At 39.5% G+C, this 22,998-nt stretch overlaps 1 protein-coding gene across 2 annotated transcripts in view; it reads right to left on the minus strand.

Annotated features, from left to right (window-relative positions):
* FAM21 (Family with sequence similarity 21) overlaps positions 1-22,998 on the minus strand; it is a 58,992-nt gene that overhangs the window by 18,280 nt on the left and 17,714 nt on the right. For both annotated transcript variants that reach the window (XM_083120906.1, XM_083120908.1), the window contains exons 6-9: positions 17,727-17,927; positions 16,242-16,398; positions 13,601-13,810; positions 7,953-8,219 (exon numbers count right to left, since the gene is read on the minus strand). In XM_083120906.1, the coding sequence (XP_082977032.1) occupies positions 7,953-8,219; positions 13,601-13,810; positions 16,242-16,398; positions 17,727-17,927 (835 nt within the window). The remainder of the gene's footprint in view (positions 1-7,952; positions 8,220-13,600; positions 13,811-16,241; positions 16,399-17,726; positions 17,928-22,998) is intronic.

A 22,998-nucleotide genomic window follows, 5' to 3' on the forward strand; every position in this document is an offset into this window, starting at 1 on the left:
TTTATTTTCTCTAAATAATTCTCTACATGAGTTTCTAATTGGTATTTTGAACATATACCGTATTGGTCTTTTCTGTAGAGTAAGCAATCTTTGAGTGTATTCCTGCGCAGCTCCTCCCCATGCTATTATGCAATATTCTGTATACAAGTCCATAGTATAGATTTGTGTTTATTTCAGGCACATGATATTGTGTTAGGAGTTTTAGGAGATACAAGTTTTTCCCTACTTTTTTGCATACATGGTCAATATGATATGTCCATCTTAATTTGTCATCAATAACTAAACCTAAAAATTTAACTGGATTTTCATAATTGATTTGATTATCATCTATTTGTAAGTTTATATTATCAAAATTGGGTTTATTTCCAGGATTGAAAGCCATATACATTGTTTTTTGATAGTTTACATTCAAGTTATATGAATTTAAGTGCTGAGTTATTATATTTACTGATATGTAGGTTTGTCTTTCTAATTGTTCTTGTGTATTTGCACTGCATGTTATGGTTGTGTCATCTGCATATGTTAAAATATTTGTATTGTCTGGTATATAGTATGAACAGTAGCGGCCCTAGTGTGGAGCCTTGAGGGACTCCTGTTTTTGCATATTCAGTGTCAGATATAATTTTGTGAACCACGGAGTTTTCAGTATGTAGTATCTGGGTGTACTGTGGTCTATCCGTAAGAAAAGATTTTTTCAGTTTGTATGTATTTCCTCTAATGCCAAGATTGTATATTTTTTTCTTGAGCATAGAGTGGTCTAAGCAGTCAAAGGCTTTGGACAGATCCAGGAAAATAGCACAGGGTATCTCATTATCTTATAATGCATCCATACTTATCTCAATAAATTGAGAAGTAGCTGTACTTGTCGATTTACCCTTTTGGAAACCATGTTGTAGTGGACTAATTATGTTATATTTGGCACAGAAATTTAATCACCACACACAAAGCTAAGGCAACATTTTCCCCGCAAGAAATTCTGAGGATTGCTGGTGCGTAGGTTTCGTCTTGAATAGCTTGTTCTCTAAGGAAAAATCTCAGGCCTCTCCAAATTCCGGTCTTGAACAGGTTCAGAAGAACGAGTCGCAAAATGAACGGATCCAAGAACCTAGATCCGAGAGTGAATAAATATAGAATCGAAATGCAAAGGAACCATAATTTTGTACGTAACAGACTAGAAGTCATAATGACGAGAGGTACAAGTTTCTGAACTGAATCTTTTGGGGGAACTGGAATCACAAGAACCGAATTCGGAAGTGGAAATGAACCATTCGTTCATTTTGTAACTAGTTCTCCTGCAACTCCAAAATGCACGTAAATTCCAGAAAATATGCAAAATTCCCTGACTATTCCCTGACTTTTCCCTGACCAATCAAATTTCCTGACTTTTCCCTGTTTTCCAGGTTTTCCAGTCGCGTAGCAACCCTGAGACAAGAACGAGACAGAACTTATGGCTAGAATTGCACTAGATCTTCATTGAAAAAGTGGGGTGAACTATCACCTGCAGCAAAGAAGGTCAAAGAGAAGGATAAATTCGGACATATTTGAAAATGTTAGTATGTTTTTAGTTCAAAATACAATTTAAGAAATGTTCAAGTGGCTATCAGTTAATATTTGCACAAACGAAAACAGTTTATACTCTCTCACAATATGTTTGGCAACAATCAATACTTTTAGTACTTTCATGTTTATTTCGATCTCAAGCCAGGCAGAAGTGTCATGAGACAATCTGAAACTTTTGGCAAAATATACAAGATGCATACAAAACAGAAGGTTGAATTTTTGTTTACTTTTCTTCATACACAGAGTTTGAAAAACTGATCTTGGCAATGACATAAAAATGATCCTGACAATGAAACTAATGTTTGAAAAACGGAAATTTCCTTCTCTGACAGTTTCAGATTTTCCATCCAGCTCTGATTCTATCCCAATTATAATGGAGCTGCTGTAGTAACCGGTGTGCAATCACAGAGCACAAGAATTATTTTGACAATCCTGTTTCCCTAATGGCTGCTGTGGGGAGGGGGAATTTTAGCGTTGTCAATTCTTGTCCAAGCAGTAGGACTAATTGGTTGTTTGACCACGAGTTCCTTCACAGGTAAAAGCGGCAACAGAGGGTCACTGCCATTCAGTACAAGGCCACTGCGGCATGGAATTTGAAATTGGCGATGACCAATCATTGCCTGGCCAAGGGGGAACCACATTGACGCCACCCCCACGGTCGGTGGCCATCTTGATGTCCGCCATCTTGAATTCAACTTCAGAATTTTAAATGGGAAGGGGGTCGTGTGACATATCAAAATGGGCTAGAATTTCACGAGAAATGCAATGGTGAAGGTTTTTTCGATGTATATTTAACCAGTAAAAAGTTATGACTGAATTCTTGTACCAATTTGCTCCTTTTCGAGGTGTTAGAAAAATGCCTTAAAATTTGTTTAGCGCATCGGTAATGCATCGAGATCAAAGTGACATCTATGGAGAGACGTTCGCATGCCATTGCACATTATTTTAATCGGATACATCCATGAAGAGCTGTGCATTATGAATGGTTGTCGCGAACAATTTACAGTGTGACGCTTCCATTGAATTAAAAGTCCTTCACAGTGACAAGGCTAATGTTTATGTTCATAAGGAAGTTTATAAACAGAATATTCGATGATTTTTATCTGATAACCCATTTTTGACAGATCAATGCTGAATGGTAAGTGTTGGTAAATTAATGGTGTGGCGTGCTGTGTGGAACACGATTAGTTAGTCAATTTTCCATCAACGGAACCTTAAATGCTTAGGGCTACTTGGATTTGTTAAATAAACAGTTTTTTTCATCCTTGCTTATGGAAGAAGGTACTTTTTACAGAGTTTTTTCAATAGGGAAGAACACCAGAACACTTATGGAAACGTTATGAACCTGTTTTAGTCCAAAGTTAGTTATCAGATAAAAATCATCAAATATTCTGTTTAAAAACTTCCTTATGAACATAAACATTAGCCTTGTCACTGTGAAGGACTTTTAATTCAATTGAAGCGTCACACTGTAAAATGTTTGCGACAACCATTCATAATGCACAGCTCTTCATGGATGTATCCGATTAAAATAATGTGCAATGGCATGCGAACGTCTCTCCATAGACGTCACTTTGATCTCGATGCATTACCGATGCGCTAAACAAATTTTAAGGCATTTTTCTAACACCTCGAAAAGGAGCAAATTGGTACAAGAATTCAGTCATAACTTTTTACTGGTTAAAGATACATCGAAAAAACCTTCACCATTGCATTTCTCGTGAAATTCTAGCCCATTTTGATATGTCACACGACCCCCTTCCCATTTAAAATTCTGAAGTTGAATTCAAGATGGCGGACATCAAGATGGCCACCGACCGTGGGGGTGGCGTCAATGTGGTTCCCCCTTGGCCAGGCAATGATTGGTCATCGCCAATTTCAAATTCCATGCCGCAGTGGCCTTGTACTGAGGGTGTTAAGTGACTTATTGAGCCACCCTGTATAATTACATCAGTTTGAAAAAAAAAGCTATAAGGAACACAGCCATTTACTAGTAAAAATAGCATGATGTCTCCCAAATCACACAACTATATTATCGCTAGTGCATGCTTGACAAAAGTATGAGAAACTTTCTTTCTCCGTGATTCAAAATCACCCTACATTTTATTAGCTAGTGCACGCGAGGCCCTAAGATTGGGTATCTCGTAGTACCAAGATGCCCTGTGTCACTTTCGCAGAATCTAGATATCTTGGAATTTATGCAATAAAACACTATTTTCATTGATTTTGCACAAATTTTTCCATCAATTCATGACAAAATGACTGATTTTGTAATATTCTATTACCTTACATTTGAGCATATGACTATCTTAGAGCAAAACTATGGCATATTGAAATGGTATTGTTGCAATGGAATATATGCACATCATCATTTATAAATATTCTGAAAAAAATTAGATTGTTACAATATGCAATTATTAGTCATGGTACTGCCAAATTTTTTAAAAAAAATTGGCACTTACTCATAGTAGTAGTATTGTCTCACCTGTACTAACAATTTATCAGCCCCAATATTAATTTTAAGATTCCAAGTATGAGTTTAGGTCAGAAATACAGGGGTCCAGGCTAGTGGTATACAAAAATAAACACACATATTTTAGCATCTGTGAAGTTTTTTAACTTTCTTGTTCCGGTTTTGTACAAAGTAACGCAAACGTTTTTATGTATGCTGATACACCTCAATGTGGGCACCACTTGTAGCTCGACAGATATGCAAATGATCCTTAAGCTTGTTGACCAGCATTTGAGGAGTTATTAGGGCAATGATATGATGTCTCAAATCACCCAAATTGTCAACTTTCCTCTTGTACTCAACATATTTAATGAAGCCCCATTCAAAAGATTTTTATGGTGTCAAATCTGGGGATCACGGTCGCCAAGCAGATTCTGGGGATGTGTGACTCAACAGTACGAATGATCATACAAGTGGATTACTGAAATCTTGGATTGATGGTCTATCGACTGAGCTTCGCTAGAAGACAATATAAGGAGTAGTTTTCGCATTATAAGCAGTTATTTTTGTATACCTCCAGCCCAGACATCCTGTATGGTGATTTCTGTTTTAGGGTAGTAATCAACAATAGTGAGTTGCGTGGATTAAAACCAGAAACCACATTTAGGTGCCAAAAATCGCAAAATCAAAAAAGCCAAAGTGTATGCAGGAAAGCAGCCCTTGCTTAGGTAACCCTCTTTCCTTTCATGTGAGCAGTACCAGGTTCGATTCCCAGAGGGAACTCAAACACTTTGGTGTTGAACCAGCATTATTGGGACAATTGTAAGCTACTTGAAAACAAAAGTGGTAGACTCCCGTCTCAAAAGCCACAAAACAGGGGTGATGGACCTTGATGCACTGATCATGTGTCTCCTAACAAGAATCCTCTTGTCAGGCCTTGGCCCTTCAAAGGGTTGTTGAGCCACAGCAGTGTACAGGAATATTCAAATGCCATTTTTTATTCATGTATATACTGGATAATATAACTTGTAAATATATTCTGTAACATAGGATATTACGTACCTTTATGTACGTAAGTAAAGAAATGACAGCCATGCATGCATAAGCAATCTTTTAAATTTGCTTAAAACCTTCATGATAACAACTGCTCTCCTTCTACAATAAATAGATAACTAGTCAACTATTCGATTGATTGCTCAAAATATTACTTTACTATTTTGACTGAAACATATCTGATAATATTAAAACTGTTCGGTCAGCATGTAATGCTTCAAAAACTTCTCTATAAATCATACTTTGATAAAAGAAATGTAAGAGATTGTCCATCTTATTGTCAAAAACAATCTGAAATTTCAAATAACCCAGGCCTCTCTATATAAAAAAGTTCAAAATCACAAGTAAACTATGCACATTATAAACCTCCTTGTTTATAAGGAACAGAACTATAATTGCCAAATTGGCAATCTGACAGATAGTTAGGCACTAAACTGAAATTTGTAGTCATGTCTTGCAAACTGTATTGCTAATATTGAATCCTGGAGTTTTGCATGAATGAATGAACAAGTGCTCTCGGGATATCAGCCAGGTTAAGTTGAATTGGAGACCGGAGCAAACTTATGTATGTGAGTGTAGAGAGGGCGGAGCTTAGGTTCTGTCCTTTGAGTGCCTCATTCTGGAAGCTGGTGTTTTATTGGCGGATGTCGTGCTTTTCCGGAGACATGAGTTCCATACGTGACTAAGCTGAGATTCTTGCTTTCCCGTAAAATTCCTTTATTCCTCTGTCTCAAAAACTGGCCCATTTGGCTATGATCTTGGTGTCTTCAAATAAAATCCTATGGCCCTCATTAATGCTGTGTTCTGCCAGTCCTGACTTCTCTGGCTGGAAGAGTCCGATGTAGGTGTGATATTCATTTCATCTCTGACGAATGGTGCATCCGGTTTGTCCAATGTATTGAGTCCCACATTCACAGGGGATGCTGTACACTCCTGGAATCTGGAGCTCCACGTCATCCTTGACTGAGCGGAGCAGAGCCTTGGTCTTGAGTGGTGGTCTGTGGCTGGTCTTCACCCCATGTCTTGAGAGAATTCTACTTAATTTCCCAGAGGTGTGCCTGATGAATGGTAAAACTGTTGTAGTGGGACGTTCTTCTACTGTTTGGTGCTAGCAGAAACGAAACGTGGTGCCTGATGAATGGTAAAACTGTTGTAGTGGGACGTTCTTCTACTGTTTGGTGCTAGCAGAAACGAAACGTGGTGCCATGTAGTGAAGGGGCCACATCCCCATGTTCGGTTTGTCCGGGTGATGATGAATCGGCCCTTGTAAGAGCCACACTGTTGTCTGGGGTTAGTCTCCTCTGAGATGTCACTGCCTTGGTGATAGCCTGATGATGTCACTGATGTGATATCCATTCTGTTGTAGCATGGTTCTAAGATGGCTGAATTCTGAATGTAGGTTTTCTTAGTCCGAAATGGTTACTGCTCTGTGGGCTAGTGTGTTGAGAACTGCAAGACGTTGTGCCTTGTGGTGGAAACTATGGGCATTTAGGTAGAGGTCTGTGTGAAGGGGTTTTATATACACACTATGCCCGAGGGTTCCATCTGGTTAGCATCATATTAGGATGATCAGGAATGGGAGGCAGCCATCTTCTTCTATCTCCACAGAAAACTTCATGTTTGAATGGTGGTTGTTAAGGAGTTCCAGGAAACTATGTAATGCCGGTCGTCCATGTGGCCAAACTACGAATGTGTCATCCACATATGGTGGATGCGGTGCGGTGTGTCCTTCAGGGCCTCATGTTCAAAATGCTGTATGTAAAAATTCACAATGGCCAATGGCCAATGAAAGTGGTGAACCCATGGCGACTTCGTGGCTCCCCGGAAGTTCCAATGTGTCTTTCACCCGCACTCTTGTAAACAAGGAAACAACATCGAAGCTGAGGAGGATGTCCTTTTCGGAAACCTCGTTTCTTCAGTTCTTCGACGAATTCAGTTGAGTTCTTCACATGATGTCCACATTGTCTGACTAGAGGTTGAAGGGATGTGAGGTATTTGGCAAGGTGGTAGATAGTACTGACAATGGGTCTCAAGGGAACCCTTGCTTTGTGTATTCTTGGTAGGCCATATAGGCTGGCTGCCATGCTGTCAGGTGTTTGCAGAGCCGGATTTCTTGAGAAGGTGGAGTGTCTTCTGTTCCACTTATACGGTGAAGTCCCTGGATAGTTCACACCTGATCAGTCAGAAGTTGTGATCTTCTCCCGGTAGGCTGGCGTAGGTAGTAACACTGTCGCATTCCCTTTGTCTGCTTGTAGAATTGTGATGTCTGGGTCTGAACGGAGTGATTTCAGAGCTGTTCATTCGGTTCTGGTCATGTTGGATTTTGGTAGGACCGCTCTCCTGAGGATCTGGCTGACTTTATGGCAGATTCTATCTTTGGCATCTAAATGCAGATGGCTAACAGCTTGTTCAATGCCGGCAATAATGTCCTCGGTGGGTAAGGCTTTTGGTGTTAAGTTAAAAAATGGGGTGTAAAATGTCCCTTAAGGGAGGTTAAAAGTGCAAGTTTGTAAAGGGACTTGCACAGGACATATAGAACATATTTAAAAGGTAAGGACAAACTAAAAACTTCCTCAGATGTGGTATAAAAAAGCCCGCTCTTCTCAAAAAAGCTGAAAGCATTTCTTAAAACACTGTCATCTCCTCCCAACACGGATGGTAAGGAGTTTAGAAGATTAAAGGTTCTCTGTGGACATTAAAATTGGCACATTCAATAAGAATATACTGAGTCTCCAATGCAATTTTCCAACTTATACTGCAGCTGTTGCCAGACAGAAACATGTAAAAACATTCCATTTTTATAGTTACACAAACACAATTCTTGCAAATTAACAAAATACAATCCCTAATATTGTGAATGTATTCACTACTAAAATACATATCTTACCTTTATTCCTTTGATTCTTACTTTCAGTAAACAAATCACCTTCAGTTTCTTCATCATCTGCAAAAATATCTCTACTTTTCTCAGTACCGGCATGTGATGTAAAACTGCCCACAGAAGAATTCTTCTCTTTCTCTTTAATGCCAGGTTTATTCGACTTCTTGGCGATGATTCCAGAGAATATATCTTCGTCTGCATCACCAAACAGATCATCACTGTTCTTTGGAAATATACTAACTCCACCAGGTGGAGCCTTCTTAGTTTTTACCCCTGAAAATAGAATTTAAATCAAGTAAATAATAACCTGTGGTGCAAAGACCGTGACGGCCAGGGCCTATCTACCGACTGTAGGCCTGATTTCCACCTGCTAAGGTGGGAGATCACCCAACCAGTTACGGGGTGTTGTGTGGTCAGTATGATGGAACCCCAGTCCTTGTTGGAGGTTTGTTGACAAGGTTATGCTACTCATTCGTAGCTCCCCAATTTTCTCATGGTGGTGGGTGAACACTGGTTCCATACACAGGAACAAATCTCAGGAGATAAGTTCTTACGCTTCCTCCAGGGTCCTAAGCATGGCGCCTTAGACTGCTCGGCCACGGTAGGGGACATAAAGTCAAGTACGGAAAGTATTGGGTTGATGCATAAGTTCGTAGTGTTTGTTTGGTATGGCAACACTGTGGTGTTAGGAGTATGTTTATCGTTCAATGTTCATCAATTGGAGTGGCATTGTTGTGCTTGTGAATATGCATTGAATTTTACAGATTTGAAGAAAGATGGCGATATTTAAGGGCTCACATTTCAGACATATTCTTCTGTCTGAGTTTAACATAGGGGCAAAGGCAGCGGAGGCAGCTCAAAACCAATGGATAGTACAAACGCTTTAATCCATGAGGATCCACATCAGTCGACTTGAGAATTAGCAAATGTGATGAACTGTGACCATTCAAGCATCATGCGACTTTTGCATTCAATGGGTAAGGTTCAGGATACCACACGCTTTAAATGAAAAAAACCAAATCAGGGAGTAGGCTAGGAAGACAGCAGCAAGTGCTGCAACACAATAATGCACATCCACACTCTGCTAACATGACAAAAGCTGCTATCCAGGAGCTTGGTTGGGTAGTTATTCCATATCCTCCTTACTCCCCCAATATTGCACCCTCAGATTGCTACCTTTTCGGCTCTCAATCCATCAATCTTCAAGGAAGCTCCTTTGGTGACGAAAATGCTCTTCAAACTTGGCTTGTATGTCTTTTGTTCATCTCAAATTAGTACTTTTGCCACGGTGCAAAAAAATGCTAAAACTTATGCATCAACCCAATATAAACATGCAAGAGGAATTTACTTAACATGTATTGGATCCCTGCTCTGGAGCAGGGATCATAAAGATAGTGTCAAGAACAGGAGGATGACTTCTAAAGAGAAAATTACAAAATCAAAACATGACACTCGTTTTCCAAAGAGAACAAGCATTTTTAGCATCACACACCACACATAGAGTTCAAGATCAGTCCATGTGGCTACTTCATTCCCCATAGTTAATATGCATGAACATTTTGCTTTCCAGAGAATTTCTCTGCTAATTTGGTAATTTTAGACTTCATAATAGTCTTCTTGATTCCTGTGCCATTTTCGAAATGCGTGCTTTATCTTTAGAACTAAGCATTCTAATCCACTGAAGTCATATTTGATATGAAATTACATTTTCTCAGAGAAAGAATTTTAAAAATATATATATTGTCTTAAGCATCAGAATGGAGCACTCATTATTGACATGGTGTTTGTATCTCACTGAACGTAGTTGTTGTTTACTAAAGACTAGAGGAAGTAACCAACAGGAAAATTAGTGTTGTATTGATTTCATCATTCCCACACAGTCTTGCTCAATAAGCATGGGCTGAGTTTGGATTTTTACATAGGAACTTATGGAAGTATTGTTTTTTTATGTACCCTATAAACATAGTATATCATTACATAACTGCACAAAGTGCCAAAATAGTGAATAATAGTGTCCAAATATTGATGTTATCACCTCTGATTAGTGAAAACTTGAAGAATGTTTTATTTCGTTCTCTAAAAGAAATAGCAGTTGGAACACATTTATTTTATTACTGACATCTGGAACGCACAGAGGGGGCAAAAATCGACATTTTCAAATAAAAGCAGCAAAGAACTGAGAAAATACAGACTGGATTGCTGCACTTTTGAGAGTGGAAAGTTGTAAAAATATGAAATATTTATTGCGTAAGCCCTCCCCCTAGAAAGTAGCTATGTACTATACAGCTTTATAATTCCAGCCCCCTCTCCCCTCAAAAAATCCCACATACACCAGTCACTGACATGAATAATAAACCCTATCTACGTTCACACCTAATTAAAAGGACTACTTACAACTGCAATATGAGAAAAATTTATAACCTAATTATACGAGGGCAAATCGAAAAGTCTTTGACCGCAATTTTTTTTTCAGCCGAAATAATAAACATGCAGGGAAATCAAAATATAGGAATTATTGTTCTATGTACCTTGCACTATTTTTCCACATAGTCACCACAGCGGTTCAGGCATTTGTCACATCGCACCACTAGTTTCGATATGCCGCTGTTGTAGAATTTGGCCGGTTGATTGTGGAACCACCGCAGGACAGCAGTCTTGGCTTCGTCGTCGCAAATGAACCTCTGTCCTGTCAGGAACTTCTTCAGTGGACCGAACACGTGGAAATCACTGGGTGACTATACGGTGCATGCTCCAGAATCTCCCATTCGAATGACTGAAGTCTGTCGATGGTCCTGTTTGCCACATGATGCCTGGCGTTATCGTGGAGGATAACCACATTCTCCACATCAAGAATCCCTTGGCATTTTTTCCTGATGGCAGCTCACAGACATGAGAGTGTGCCACAATAGCTGTCAGCGTTGATGGTGTCAACTCGTAGCATGAAATCCAGCAGGAGTGGTCCTCTGCGACCCCAGAAGACCATGAGCAATGTCTTCCGTTGTGAGCGAGGAGCATCATGAAGGTCTTCTTGGCCATTTTCGAACTCTCAACACCACCACCGCACACTTCTCAAAACAAGACACTTGTCCCCATACGTTGGCTGCATTTCCCTATGAATCTCGATGGGCGTTCATTCATCCCTTGCTCCATAGAATACAAATAAATAACACTTCACTGCTCATAGGACGTGGACAACTGACAGCAGTGGCGTGGCACAGAGCAGCCGAGAGTTAATGCTGGACCGTTCCAAGAAAAACCTAATGCATTGAATGTATATCTCTGTTTCTCAATCACACTAATATTTCGGCTGAAAAAAAATAGGGGCAAAGACTTTTCGACTTGCCCTTGTACTTAATACTTGCATGCATTTTGACAGGTTTGTTATAAATGTGAAAATCCATACCCCTTTATGATACTATAATTTATAAGTAGCACAAACCTGATAATAGGACTTCCAGATTAAGGAGACAAAATGGTACTAACTCAGGCTTGCTACAATTTTTTGATTATGAAATTCCCTGAGATTTCCAGGTTTTCTAGCCCAAAAATGAAAGTTTTCCAGACATGTTTATAAACATGATTTTTGCTTTTGAACCTTATTTTTCAATTAAATACACAGTGTGTCCGTAAAATAATGGTGAGGTTTTAAACAGTCATAGTTTTGGATCAAAGCATGGTAGAAAGATGAACGATACATCAAAGCAAAGAGAAACTCTCCAAGTTTATGTATGCGAAGTCTTACGTGCTGACACCTACAGGTACGAGGGATAGCACATGTGCATTGTGTTTCGTCATTTTTTCAACAAGTTTATTTTCAGTGATGAAGCAAAATTTCATGTTTCGGGATGGGTACATTGCCATAATGTTCCTATATGGGAACCATATGAACCATTATGGAACATGAGCGTGACAGTAAAAAAGTGAATTTGTGGTGCGCTATTGGATGATACAGTTATTGGCCCATTCTTTTTTTTGCTGAACAAACAGTAATGGGGACCACCTTCCTGGATATGTTACAATGGTATGCAGTGTCCCAAATACAGGAGAATTCCATTTTCCAGTTAGATGGTGCTCCTCCACATTTTTTCACAATCGTGCGGGATTTTTTTAACAAAACATTTCCTCAGCGATGGGTCAGGCGAGAAGGGTGGATTTCCTGGCCCCCCACAGGCTCCAGACCTTACACACATGGATTTCTATTTTTGGTGTTATGTCAAAACACAAGTGTTTTCCTGTGAAGTTGGAAATCTGGACCATTGAAAAGCAAGTATCACTGAAGCTGTTTCGTCTATCACGCCGGATGTTCTCTGCCGTGTATGGGAAAAGACTGAATATCTATCGTCTTGACGTCTGCAGGGCAACTAAGGGTTCACACATTGAAGTCTACTGAACAGGTAAGAAACTTGGAGAGTTTCTCTTTGCTTTGACGTATGGTTCATCTCTCTACCATGCTTTGTTCCAAAACTATGACTGTTTAAAACCCCATCATTATTTTACGGACACATTGTATTCACTTTCACAACTTTTTTTGGCAAATTTCATTTTACAAACACAAGAACACGTGAAAATTTGAAGAGTAAAATGTACAATTATAATCACGGACGTCCACAGGATTTTTTCCAGGGAGGGGCAAGGAAGGTATTTTTTTCCAGGGGGGGGGGGCAAACAAGTCACATTTTCCCCCAAAAGAGTGTAGTTCCCTAAAAAAACATTGCTTAAATTTGAATTTATGGTGTTAATGCAATAATTAACACAATTAATTGTGGCTAAAATGAAATTGTGTGTGTGAAATAGATAATTTTTGGTTGACTTTCATTTTCCAGGGGGGCATGGTCCCCCCTGCCCCCCCTTATGGACGCCCATGATTATAATCGGCATGTATTGGGTGTTACAATCACGTGCATCTAGCCTTCAGGCTAAGGTAACAGAGGTACATTATTTCACCATAACTGATCTCTCCAATATATATCAACAACAGAAAAAGTTCATAAACCATACACAATTTTTCATTTTCTGGCGAATTTATAATATCGTAAAAAATGCTGCTTCTTTGCTTACATTTATAAGTACACAGCATCTGGAGAAAATTTTGTTGCATATAGGAATTCTATAGGAAATGCCAACAAGACTAAGCTCTATAAAATAATAGACGATAACCTCATCTTCATCAAGCTTTTCGATAATTATGATCATATTGTCAATGTACTTTAGCTATCAATCAGATATCTGGACTGCAAGTTTTACTTTGATATTCTTTCTAATATCTAGTATTATAAAAGTGAAAATTTATTACAGAAATTCGAAGGAACAATAACTTTGCACAAGACAGAATCATAAGAACGAAAGAAACAAGTTTCTAAACTGAATCTTTTTTTGCAAGTGGAATCACAAGAACCAAATCCAGAAGTGGAAGTGAACTGCTTGTTCATTTTGCAACTTTTTTCTCTTGCAGACTCCAAAATGCACGTAAATTCCAGACGATCTGCCGAATTCCCTGATTTTTCCCTGACATTTCCAGTTTTCCAGATGCGTAGCAACCCTGCAACTTACATAAGAGCAGTCGAACACCCAGTACTAATTTAGTGCTTAGTAATTTAGTACTTATCTACCAGTGAAAGTAACTTAGAACTATATAAAATCACATAAAATAGTACCTTCATGTTTATCATTAATAACTTTCTTTCGTTCACTTTCCTTATCACTGCGTTTTGTATTTCCAGAGCCTTTTGAAAACAAACCATCATGGTCAGCTGCCTCGTCCTCCAAGTCGTCAAACAAACCACGACCTCCAGAAAACATTCCATCAGACTGGCCAAATATGTTATCTTCTTCCTCCTCTTTTGGTACTCCAAAGAAATCATCACCTACGTAATTAAATTGTACATGCACAAAATTAATAACTCTTTCTTCTTTCGCAGCGTTCTCATGAAGAAACAACTCAAAATTTAGAGATGTTTTAAATACTAAAACTTCAAATGTCAACTTGAGCTGTGCCGATACTGATCGACATCAGGCAATATTAGTAGCAGTGGTGACAACTTATATGGGTGTTTGAGCCTACCCAATAATGTGCTGGAATATTACATTACATTTTAGAAAAAGTTCCTGTTTCACTATTGTACACTTAAAAGAATTCTCACAAGTACTGAATGAGTGTTATCAAAATATTTTATAATAATTTCTTACATCTCCAACATGATACTTTTCAATGTTCTATATAATTTGCAATATCCATGGTCACATCGTTATTGGGAAGGTAAGAGAGGATAAGAGCTTATGACCAGATGAGGACTGATAGGCCCTAATATCTCGCAAAACAAGCAGGCAAAAAGCACAGAGGAATATAAAATAAGCACATAAATGAGTGAATATTGACAGATTTTTCAGTAGTTCCCCAGATTAGGCACTCTAAAAGCATTTGTCTTCTATATATAGTTATGACCGATATATAAAAACAGCAACTACAAAATTCATGTATCCCTTCCAGAATTGGCTTGAAAAAGTTTGTAAATGTAAAAACCTACTTTTTCTGGCCACGGAACAAAAAAGGAATTTGGGGTAAATCCTCATCCATCTTATGACACATATTGTAGCATAAAATTATACAATAAATCTCCGAGGTCAGCCCACCAATTTCTTTTTCTTTCAATCTGATCAGTGCTATCGGTATTAGAAAGTAATGGTTGGAATTTCATCACAGATACAAGGTGTACAACTTTGCTTCCGCCGTTTTCCGACAGGTGGCAACAACAGGAAGTAGCGGTCGAAAGAAGCAGATCGCAGACGTCACGCATTTAGCTTGGACCTCTGTCAAGATAACCCTATTCAAACATTAGTCGAGTGGTGTGTGCATCGTGAAGTTGTTCGCGATTGAAAATGTCAGTGTACGAGCCAAATTCTCGCCATTTGCGGGAGATTCTACTTTTTTGTTTCAATATGAAGAAAACTGCGGCTGAGGCTCATCGAATGCTCTCCACTACGTATGGTGAGGACGCTATAAGTGAGAGAACCTGTCGTGAGTGGTTTCAACGCTTCAAGAACGGTGACTTTAACGTCGAAGACCAGCATAGTGGTGGAAGTCAGAAAGTTTTCGAACATGCAGAATTGGAGACATTGCTGAGTGAAGACTCGCGTCAAACTCAAGAAGAATTGGCACGATCATTGGGAGTGACACAGCAAGCCATTTCAAAATGTCTGAAAGCCATGGGTATGATTCAGAAAGAAGGAACTTGGGTCCCGTATGAGCTGAAACCAAGAGACGTTGAACAGCGTTAGTGTGTTTGTGAACAGTTGCTTCAGAGGCAAAAACGGAAGTGATTTCTGCATCGGATTGTGACCGGGGACGAAAAATGGGTTCATTACGATAACCCAAAACGCAAAAAATCATGGGGATATCCCGGCCATGCTTCCACGTCGACGGCCAAACTGAATATTCATGGCTCCAAGATCATGCTCTGCATTTGGTGGGACCAACTCGGCGTCGTGTACTATGAGCTGTTAAAACCAAGTGAAACAATCACAGGTGCTTGTTATCGAACGCAATTAATGCGTTTGAGCCGAGCATTGAAGGACAAACGGCCGCAATACAGCGAGAGGCACGACAAAGTGATTTTGCAGCATGACAACGCACGACCCCACGTTGCCAAAGTGGTGAAAACGTACTTGGAAACATTAAGATGGGACGTCCTACCCCACCCGCCTTATTCTCCAGACATCGCTCCCTCTGATTATCACCTGTTTAGATCAATGGCTCATGAACTGGCTGACCAACACTTCCGATCTTATGAAGAAGTCAAAAAGTGGATCGATTTGTGGATCGCCTCCAAAGATGAACAATTTTTTAGATGCGGCATTCGTACGCTGCCCGAAACATGGGAGAAAGTAGTGGCCAGCGATGGACAATACTTTGAATAATGCCTGGGTAAGCAATGTTTTTCATTACAGCGTCATATTTTTGGGGAAACACGGCAGAAGCAAAGTTGTACACCTTGTACTTGGCGAAACTTCTCGAGGTGTCCAGGTGTTTTGCGGAGTCTGCAAAAATTTCACATGGCACTTTCGTGAAGTCTCAATATCTTGTAGATTAAATGAACATCTCATGTAAAATTATGAATATTTTAACGCTAAACACTTGATGTACTTCCAGTGGAAAATTTATAAATATTCTGAACTACCTCCACCGATTTTAGAACATTCATCTTGGTCCACAGAAAAATGTCAAATTGAGGTTCCACTGTGTATTTTTAAAACTAAATGCATTAAGATATATAAACACACAAGGATTGAAGTACGTACTTGATAATTTCCTTGACTGTTTTGACTTTACTTTAGCTTGGCTATTTTCCACATTAGAAACTTTTCTTCTACTTTCTCCATCTTGTTCATCTGAGCCCTCTTTAGTAACACCACCTAATTTTGCTGCTAGTTCTGCAGCAAAACTGTTTGGTATACTCTGTAAAGGATAAATATTGTTTATAATAGTTCAAAGAAAAGAATATCTATGCAGTGTTGCCATATATGATATCATGCATTATGTAACATTTTGTATAACCCTTTCCTCTTTGTGCCACAGAAATCAAGGTTAGTGTGACACTATTTGCTAATGTGCTCAGATTGTCCGCTACCATGCACTATGAGGAAATAGGGAAATCAATCAAGCATATGCAACTGTCACTTTCTCAAGCTGGCTAAGCCAGGTCTCACAATTACTATGGCCAATTTATCGGGCTGGTTAGTTTTCTGGTAAAAGTGTAATGACCGGAAAGTTTCATAATTCAACATTGCTCCATTTTGTTGCAAGGTATGTTTAACCATTGAATTCTGAGTTATGGAGATAGTCATTGCACTGAAGAAATTTGAAATTGGACACAATAACAATAAAAAGAGCAATGCAAAAACATCAGAGGCATCTCGTGAACACATGCGGTGCATTCTGTGCATGCGTCAATTGTGGGAAAAAGGACAGTTTGCTCTCCGACGACATTCATGAGCATTTCTACATTCTAATTTCTTCATATAGGAGAAGTATTCATTTTACACGAGAGCTCTGAACTAAGCTTATATTACATTTCTTGGATCTGAAGTGACGCATGCGTCAATTGTGGGAAAAGAGTTATTACTTTCTTTCACTTCAGATCCAAGAAATGTAATATAAGCTTAATTGAGCGCTCTCGTGTAAAATGAATACTTCTCCTATATGAAGAAATTAGAATGTAGAAATGCTCATGAATGTCGTCACAGAGCAAGCTGTCCTTTTTCCCACAATTGACGCATGCGCAGCATGCACCGCATGCGTTAACGAGACGCCTCTAAAAAACATAGAACTTTCCCTACACAATTCTATAAATTCAACGTACACCAACTTATTTATTTTGAGATCACGTCAGGCTAATTAGATACTAACAATGTAGTTGGTTAACTTTGTGGTCCTTCACAGTGAAAAATAGCACTTTGAAAATTGTTGTAAAACTCACAAAATCATCTATGGTGACTGTGCACACATTACCATTTTGTCTCTTTAGTAGTATCAAACAAATTTCATATGTTAGAATGTTTGCAACCATTTAGTATTGGATCACTTTGCAACATAACATAGTTTACACAGGTGTGACAAAATTGTCTTAGAATTGACATTTAACTTCTAGTAAGAATTTAAGGTAGATCCCCTAAATAAATATTAACATTTTGTATTTCTAGAGACACTGGAAATTATACTTACATATGAATTGCACTCATGCATGTGCAATATCTTAATAAAGAAAAAACAAAGCAACAACATACCTTTGAGGCTGGCAAATCACTATCGCTGCACTCATCTCTTGGAGATTCCTTGCCAAACATGTCGCCTCCATCACTTTCAGTGTCTGAGATGAGCCTGGAATGTTTTGATATTTTCGATCCGCTCCTTGCTTTCTCCTTGGCATACCTGGATGTGATTTCGCTTTCAGTCTCTGAATTCTCAGTTTCACTTGCAGAGGACAGCTGAAATGAAGTTTTAATTCAGTTATTTTGTGTAGTTCAGAAAAATAAAAAAAAGTAAATGAACTCAATTTTATTATTTACTCACAACAAAAATTAATATGTACTGTGCAGTTTCTTTATCCAAGGCAAAAAGATAGCTGTACGTAATACTTTGATTAAAATCTTTGATGCATGACCTAAAAGTTACACATAAGAGGGCTAATTTTTTAAGCCTCCGATAGGGCATGAAATAATAATCACAGTGAATAGCAAAATGGGTTTACTGACAAAAGTTACATACATGTATAATCTACTACATGTATAATCTACTTTTCAACGTAATCACCAAGAAGATTCAGACATTAATCGTATCGATGAACCAGCTTTCCAATACCCTCTGCAAAAATATGCTGCCTGTCTGTTCAGCCAGGTCTGCACAATGTCCCGAAGCTCCGCACTGGTGTGGAAGTGCCGTCCTCCAATCACTTCTTCATCGCCGGGAAGAGGTGGAAGTCAGTCGGCAGCAGGTCTGAGATGTAGGGAGGGTGATCAAACACTTCCCAGCAGAATCATTGAAGAAGGTCTTGGGTTGACGCAGCAACATGCAGTCGGGCATTATCATGAAGCAAGACAATGCCTGAAGACAGAATGGCTCTCCGGTACACAGCCCATTCGATGGTGAATTTCCGCTGCATTGTGCCCCTCTCTGCCTGTAGAAATCATATCACACTATGCACCTCGCACTTGGCGGGAGAGTCGATTGTAGCAGACATCTGTACATGCCCGTCGCTCAGCTTAACTGAAGCGTTTGCCTTGGCAGTGGTGGTGGTATTGGCAGGGGGATGCCAATCACCCTGTGTGACGCCCCGCTTCCTAGCGCTTCACAGGCCACCTGGCGGCACCATTGGAGGTTGAAAAAAAATAGCCCTCGTACATATCAGCAGCCCTGCCTATGCCACAAAGGAAGCTTTCTAACCCAAGTGATCAAAGCAGAATGGCAAGCTGCACAAACCTGCATTCAATGAGCAATACTCAAGTGGCATGCCCCATATGTCATTTTCCTGTGAAATCTCTCTCAGTATTAAGAAGGCCAATGCAAAAATGATGGTCCATTTTTGAAGAGAAAGGAATCTGTAAAAAGTTTACAGCATCGTTTCTCAACCTATGGGGTGCGACCCACTGCTGGGTCCCAAGGTGGCATTTGGTGGGTTGCGAAATCTGCCTCCAGAATTTCTCAACCTATGGGGTGCGACCCACTGCTGGGTCCCGGGGAGGCATTTGGTGGGTCGCGAAATCTGCCTCCAAAATTTATTCTGTGTTTAAAAACATATTACATTTAAATTACTAAGATATATGGCTTCAATAATTTAAATTTAACCCGTGTCATGCGTAGTCTAAACTCTACATTTCTGTTATTTGCGTTCTACTATTAATTTTTACCGGCATCTCTCTGATGTTTAACTCAAGGGAATCAGATATATGTTGTTTTCGTTTCGGTCGCAGGCAGCTATGAGTTCATAATTATCTTAAGAATAGTGAAGAATGCAAACAAGAAAAAGGAAAACAGAGAAGAGGAAGGGATTATCTACGAAGTGAAGTGTAAAGAATGTCAGAGTGTGTACATAGGAGAAACGAAAAAGAGGCTGAAAGACAGGTTGAAACAACATAGGGATGATGTACGACTTAAGAGAGAGAGAAATGCGATATTTAAACACACGAGAGAAACAGGACATGACATAGAGTGGGATGAGGCTAAGCTGATAGGAAGGGAGAAGATGTAAGGAGGCCAAAGAAATAGAGAAGAAAGGAGAACAAGACACAATGAACTAGAAGAGGGACTGAAGATAAACAAAGAATGGAAGAAGGTGTTAGAAAGAGTGGAAAGGACAAGAGCGAAAGAGGAGAGAAGAAGAAAGAGGAATAAAAAAGAAAGGAAAAAGAGAGGGAGATAAAGAGTCCAACCACTTTCCAGATGATAGGAAATGTTTAGCTAAATCGCCTGTCAGGTGAAAGTACAGTTGACAAGGGAAGGAATGTTCCAGAAAAAACAACTTTCTAATGATCTTGTGTCTGGAGGGGAGTGATTTTTGTGTATATATATCTTCCTGTTTTGTATCTTGCTTTATTTGTACTTGGTACACAGTCTGAAGAAGACCTTGCTATACCTGCCGCAAAATTAGTTTGGTATTGACACTTGAGAACCACGTGTTGAAATCGGGTCTACGTCACTGCGGGAGGGTGGGTTGCTGGCATGCGAGCCAATGAAAATCTTCCCAGTGCTTCACCCAGGCCCTAGTTACCTAGCAACAGAAAACGTTTTTCTCGGTGTTGCCGCTTGTCGGGCGATTCTTCCTGTGATCAAATTTCATGTTGTTGGGAGAGGACGTGTTGTTTGTTTGTTGCGTTGCGTTACTGTGATATTTTAACCGGTCCGTTTGTTTAGTGTTTATTGAATTTAGAGTATTCTTTGTTGTATATAGAGTGTTGTTTTAGTGGGTTATTTTTTGTACATAATTTTCTGTGTTCTGCTTGAGTGTGTCGTGTGCTTGTGTGAAGAATGTCAAGCACGGGAGGCAATATTCGAGATGACAATATACCAAAGAGGCCATGCACTAAAAGAAAAAGGAATTCTTCTCAAAGGACAAACGCGGGAGATGGTGTGTTCTGAGCGCAAATAATTTGAGCAAGAGAAAAACAATAGGGGGTCGAATCATTTCTGTAAACAAAGTTCTGGACAGGACTGCTGCTGCTTTCGGCATGTCTAAGAACAATATTGTTACCATAGGGGGAAAAAATATAATGTGGTAGAAATAAATAAATAAATAAATGCGAGGCTTCAAAATTGGAAACCCCAGGAAAGAATAGGAATATCAGTAAACGCGTGACAAATTTAGATACTTTTACTTTTAGTTACTATTCTCGCCATATTTACTCTTATTATAGGAGGAAAGATCATCCCACTGTTGGGAAACTGCGCGTTTCGTTGAAAGATTCGGCATTTTTTCAAGGTGGGGAAACATCTTTAAGGACAGTCATAAAATATCTGGGATTCTCATACAAAAAAAAAATAATGGTAAAAAAAAAAATATGGAGGCATATGGAGATGTGGAGGTAGAGCTCCACACATTCTCGACCTCGACCTAGGTCATATTATGGAGGTGATGCGGTGATGTGGTTCACCAACCGCCTTTACCACAGGTTTGCCCCAGGTACTCACTTGGGCTGAGTCGACCCCGGAGCCGCTCGGGATATTTGAAAAAGTTCAACAAACCACCGCGGGTCTCACGCGTGAAAGTCAGACGCCCCACCAACTGGACTTTGTGCACTTCAGTTGCGGTATAATTGAAAGACGGGCAGACTTTAACGGCGACTTCGGAAAGAAATGATTATTGAAAGTGTATACACAGAATAGATTGAAAAGGTAACCCGTAAACAATGCTCGTTTCATTAATTCGTTCATGTTGTAAGGGAGATGGAAATGAATAGAAAAAAACAATAACACATTCATCAGTGTTGTCATCATTGTTATTCCATTTTTCTCGAAAAACAATAACACATTTCATCATTGTTGTTCCTTTTCATAACACGTTTTCCTCGACACAGCGTCAGATGGCTGCAGTGCGTACTGTACCGCATGATATGGCAACACCGTGACGCGTGTTCCTTCAGCTCTCAATACCAAACTAATTTTGCGGCAGGTATAGAAGGTCGAAACGTTACGTTTAGTTTATGTTTTAAAATAAAATAAATTTCTGCCTTGGTCAGCATATTGAGTTTTTCATAATTATCTGTGTGTCACATGTGTGTCATAAGGTGTCGCTTGATACTTCCGACCGCCTGTGCGGTTCCCATGCATAAAAATTAGACATTTACTTTTCTAGAATGAAGTATGTGTAATTTGTTTAAACAGGCGTAAAAGAGAGATTCTTAAAGTACTCGATGTTAGCAAAAATATGATTACAAACTGGGTGCACACCCTTACAAGTAATTATTCCAGCACCCATACTTCTGGGTCCCATGAAATGTAATATCCTTGAAGGTGGGTCCCAGACTGGAAAAGGTTGAGAACCACTGGTTTACAGTGATAAGTAATCAAAATATATCAAGAAAGAAAATGTCGTGCACACATCATTTAACTCTTGAAATATATCTTCAGAAGTAGGCATGGTGGGAGGTTGACCTTAGTGGTGCGTCATGAAAGTCGGTCCATATTAAGGCTCAGGCTGTGCCCATCTTGGATGCCGATAACGGACCAGCCACAAGGAAGCATGGACCAGCTACTGTAAAGAGCAGTAGTCTTAGTGTTTGGCAGTCTGTGAACTGGTTCAACCATCGCTGCATAAAACATCTTACGTACAAAAATTAAGATCTTCTTATAGAAAGGTTATTTTAAGAATAACAGGAGCCTTTAAAACAACATAACAGGCACTGTTTGTCATAATGGGGATCCTGCCTGTTGACTATCAGATTAAAATAAGGACAATGGTTTATCATTATAAGAAAGGGAATAAAAGGGAAGTGATGGAGCAAATGGAGGGTTTCCACCCTACTGTCCAGGACATAAAAGCAAAAATAAATAGGGACTGGCAGAGAGAATGGAACGAAAGTGAAAAGGGGAGAAGATTACACCAATTTGTCCCTTGCACTCCCGAAAATGTGCTGTAGAAGGACAGTATACCTTCAAAATGCCTAATACACATTCTTACGAGGCTTGGCCCTTATGGAAGTTATTTGAAGAAAATAGACAAAAGGGACAGTGATCTATGCAAAGCTTGCAGGACAGAGATCGACACACCGAAACATCGAGTGCTTTTTTGCCCTGCCAGTGAGATCATCTCAGCAAGAAAAAATCTACCCAGTGTAAACATCTTCCAGTTATTACAAGGTGATAGTAAAAAAGAATTAAATTACCTTGCCAATTTAGTGTTGGAAATGGAGTTGCGGACTTATCTGATGGAAAGGGAGACTCTGCACCCGGCCCCTCCCAGCAAGAGCTCAGAAGGAGTGACAGAAAAATGGACTGGAATCTGGCCAGGGAACCAGCGCCACCACTGCGGGACCCACATGCGGAAGAAGAGGAGGAAGCACCAGG

Source organism: Lepisma saccharinum, chromosome 4 (genome assembly GCF_977018435.1).
Source record: "Lepisma saccharinum chromosome 4, izLepSacc3.1, whole genome shotgun sequence".
NCBI classification, from domain to species: Eukaryota; Metazoa; Arthropoda; class Insecta; order Zygentoma; family Lepismatidae; genus Lepisma; species Lepisma saccharinum.